Below are 4331 nucleotides of genomic sequence, written 5' to 3'. Positions count from 1 at the left end.
AGGAGACTAGACTCCATATAGAAATACAATTTATAAATAGTTGAAATTCGGAATTAAAAATAAGGAATATTAGAAGTAGAGTCCATATAGAAATACAATTAAGAAAAAAAATAGAAATTTGAAATTAAAAAATAATGAATATTAGAAGTAGATTATAGAGTTTATAAACTACTTCTAATATATGTGGAGGTTATGATTATAAACTACTTTTTTTATATAATTTTATTACAATAAAATTATGTTGTCATTGTAATATATTTTAATAATATAATGATAAAATATATATGGTATTATATGAGAGAAAATAGAAAGATGCTATTTTAAGTCTTAAAACTATTTTTAGATGAAATCAGATGACTGTAAAGTAAAGTACACTCTTATTCCTCCAGGCCAAAGCTGACCTAACCAATTCAAAACGCTCAAATTTTAAACCCAAACCTTCGAATTTCAAAGCAAAGCAACGGCTCCACCACCGTCGCCGTTGCTGCTACCCGCACAAGGTGGGGGCGCGAGCCCAGCCGCCCAACGACTTCCCTCCACTCCACTCCACCTCCCACGATTCCCCATGCCCAATCACAACCCACCGCAACAGCTGCTGCTCGCCTGAGCTGAGCTCCCAATCCGGCAATCCGCCATGCCCGCCGCCGAGAGCTGCCACTCCCGCAGCCTCTCGTGGCTCGTCAAGTCCTGCATCCCCGCCGACCCCGCCCGCCACATCGCCGTCCCCGTTCTTTGCCCCACCCCGCAACCACCGCCTCCCTCGTCGCCGCCGGCACCCCCAATCTCCGCCCTCCCCGACGACCTCCTCCTCGAGTGCCTCGCCCGCGTCCCCCGCGCCTCCCTCCCTCCGCTCCCCGCCGTCTCCCGCCGCTTCGCCACGCTCCTCGCCTCCGACGCCTTCCTCCACCTCCGCCGCGCCCACGCCCACCTCCGCCCCTCCCTCCTCGCCATCTCCGTCTCCGACAATGGCTGCAACGCGCAGGCGCTGCTCCGGTTCGACGCCTCCGTGCCCGTGCTCGAGGTCGCCGCGCTGCCGTTGCCCCCGACCCTGCTGCATTGCGGCGGCTCCGTGTTCGTGCACGCCCGCGCGGTCGTGCTGGGCCGCGATGTCTTCCTCATCGGCCGCGGGGCGACGCTTCGCGTCGACGCGCTCACCGGCGCGGCTCGCGCGTGCGCGCCGACGCTCTTCCCGCGGAAGAAGTTCGCCGCTGCCGCCGTGGGAGACCGGATCTACGTCGCCGGCGGGTCCGCGCGCACCTCGGCGGTCGAGGAGTACGACCCGGAAGTCGACGCGTGGCGTGTGGTCGGCGAGGCGCCGCGGCGGAGGTACGGGTGCGCCGGCGCGAGTGCGGGAGGCGTGTTCTACGTCGCCGGGGGCGTCGCGGTGTCCGGCGAGGGCGCGCGGGCGCTCGAGGCGCACGTGTGCGCCGGGTCGGTGGACGCGCTGCACGTCGCGTCCGGCACCTGGGCGCGCCCCCGTGCGCTCCCCGGCGGCGGCTGCGTCGTGGGGGCGTGCGGCGTCGGTGACCACCTGTACGTGGTGGCAAGCCACGCGGTGGAGCTCTCCTTCTGGAGGTGGTCCGGCCAATAGAAAATATTTAGTTTGTGACTTGCTTTATTATTAAAACTAGCATGGTGGCCCGCGTGCGGCTAGCTATCAATATTCCTTACTTTTAATTTCGAATTTCAGCTATTTAAAATTATATTTATATATTTACTCTATTGTTATTTTTAATCCGAGTTTTTGATATTTCTAAATTATATTTCTACCTAGACTCTTCTTTAAATTTTCTTCATTTTATATTCCTAATTTTAGATATATTAAATTTTATTTCTATTTCTAAATAGTTTTCTTTTTCTCTAGGTAGTTGAAGATAATTCTTTATTCTGAATTTCAGATATATTGAAATATATTTTCATTTGAACTCTATTTTTCTTTTTCTCTAATCAATATGGAAATTTGTAGAAAGTGGGAGCGAATATAGTGGCTTTTTTCTCTTACATTAAGATATAATCTCTACTATTATAAAAATTGAAGATGATTTTGCTGATACTTTGGTACGTTATCCGTGTATGAGTCGGATTCTAAGTTTGTTCGCTTTTAGAAATAGATATATGTATTTGAGTAGATTTTTAATTTCATTCTTTTTTGAAAATACTGATGGAGTCATATAAGAAATCTAATTTAAAAAAATTCGCATGCTAAGTTAAACGGTTGGACTCTTTACTGCAGCTCATGATTTATAAAATAAAATTGATTAAAACATCACCGAAAACTAATTTTAATTAGTTAATAATAAAATTATGTTGTTTATTTGGTTATTATAGGGAGCTCCCATGCACACATTAGCTAATTAACCTGCACAGTAAATAGTAAATATACTCATTCCCAATCCCCTTCCGGCCTTCCCTCTCACACTCACACGCCCTATAATAACCCCTCGCCAACTACCACGCCCACGCCACCACACACGCACACGAGCTGTGTCGATCTCTCCATAGAAAGAGGCGCAAGCTACCTTGCCCAGCCATGGAGAACCCCTACTACGCGAGCTTCCTCAAGAATCACCACCGCCGCTACTGCTTCTCCACCCCGCCGTCGCCGTCGCCGGCTGGCGCTTACTCCTCCTCCGCCTCCTCCTCCTTCCCGTTCTTTCCGACGGTGGGGGTGACGTCGACGACGGCCGCGACGCCGCCGACGACGACTGCCCCGCCGTCGCCTCCGCTCCGGGAGGCCTTGCCGCTACTGTCCCTCACGCCCGCCTCGCGCGGCGGCACGACGGCGGCGCAAGAGCGTGCGCGGCAGCGTGGGGAGGACTGCACCGACGACGACGACGGCGCGGAGGAGGAGGGGGCGGACGAGGAGGACGTGCCGGGCTCGACGCCCGGCGGCGGCGGCGGCGATAGACACCACCAGCTCCGCCGTCGCCGCGCGGGGCGGCTCTTCGCCGACCTCAACACCAAGGCGGCGGCGGGAGACCCGATGGACGTGGAGGGCTCCGGCTCCGGCTGCTGCCGCGCCGCCGACGCCGACGACGACGCGGACGTCACGGTCGCGCTCCACATCGGCCTGCCGAGCCCGACCGCCGCCGACGCCGTCGTGCGTCCGAAGGGGAAGAGAAAAGGGGGAGAGGAGAGAGAAGGGAGAGAGAGGGATGAGGAGGAAGGAAGGAGAAATGATGACATGTGTCAGTCCCATAATATATTTTCGTGTGTGAATGACATATGGGTTTCACGGATATTTTTTGAATTCTAATGCCACGTAAGCGTCACATGGGGTGAAGACCGAGTCAACATTGCCACGTCAGGACCACGTCAGCAAAACCTTCCTCCAAAACCGTTGAGGGAGTCAAATTGCACTGGTTTCAATAGTTCGGGGAGTCGTTCTATCCGGTTTTCCGGTTGAGGGGTACGAATTAGATTCGGCCTACAATTAAGGGAGTCAAAGTGGACTTTTTCCTTTTTAATTCCGAATTTTAACTATTTCTAAATTGCATTTCTATATGGACTCTAGTCTCGTCTTCTATTATTTCTTATTTTTTAATTCCGAATTTTAACTAAATTGTATTTCTATATGGACTCTAGTCTCCTCTTCTAATATTCCTTATTTTTTAATTCCAAATTTCAGCTATTTCTAAATTGTATTTCTATATGGACTCTGTCTTTTCTTTTTCACCGATTAATGTGAGAATTTTTAGGCTATGAGAACGAATATGGAGGATCCTTTTTATTCCGAATTTTAGTTAGTTTTAAATTCCTATATGGACTCTATATTCTATTCTAATATTCCTTTTTTTAATTTTGAATTTCTATTTTTTTTCTTAATTGTATTTCTATATGGATTCTATACTCTACTTCTAATATTCCTTATTTTTAATTCTGAATTTCAGTTATTTCCTAATTGTATTTCTATATGGACTATATACTCTACTTTTAATATTCCTTATTTTAATTCCGAATTTAATTTATTTCCTAATTGTATTTCTATATGGATTCTAGTCTCCTCTTCTAATATTCCTTATTTTTTAATTCCGAATTTCAACTATTTCTAAATTGTATTTCTATATGGACTATATACTCTACTTTTAATATTCCTTATTTTTAATTCCGAATTTCAGTTATTTCCTAATTGTATTTTTATATGGACTCTAGTCTTCTCTTCTAATATTCCTTATTTTTTAATTCCGAATTTCAGCTATTTCCTAATTGTATTTCTATATGGACTCTAGTCTCCTCTTCTATCATTCCTTATTTTTTAATTCCGAATTTCAGCAATTTCTAAATTGTATTCCTATATGGACTCTGCCTTTTCTTTTTCTCCGATTAATGTG

The 4331-nt window shown here is 47.2% G+C and overlaps 1 protein-coding gene across 1 annotated transcript; it reads left to right on the top strand.

Moving 5' to 3' along the window:
* The first annotated feature begins 416 nt into the window (after nucleotides 1-416).
* LOC127766067 (F-box/kelch-repeat protein At5g26960) lies at nucleotides 417-3239 on the top strand. Its single transcript, XM_052291092.1, has one exon. The coding sequence runs from the start codon at nucleotides 635-637 to the stop codon at nucleotides 1589-1591; it is 957 nt and encodes a 318-aa protein (XP_052147052.1). The 5' UTR covers nucleotides 417-634; the 3' UTR covers nucleotides 1592-3239.
* Nucleotides 3240-4331: the final 1092 nt, after the last annotated feature.

The sequence above is a fragment of the Oryza glaberrima genome, chromosome 3, assembly GCF_000147395.1.
Source record: "Oryza glaberrima chromosome 3, OglaRS2, whole genome shotgun sequence".
Taxonomy (NCBI): domain Eukaryota; kingdom Viridiplantae; phylum Streptophyta; class Magnoliopsida; order Poales; family Poaceae; genus Oryza; species Oryza glaberrima.
Note: the sequence above shows the minus strand (reverse complement) of the source record. Positions and strands in the feature narration are given on the sequence as shown.

What these genes read in the sequence shown, in the direction of transcription:
- LOC127766067 (XM_052291092.1), top strand. Translation starts at nt 635, where the DNA reads ATGCCCGCCGCCGAGAGCTGCCACTCCCGCAGCCTCTCGTGGCTCGTC.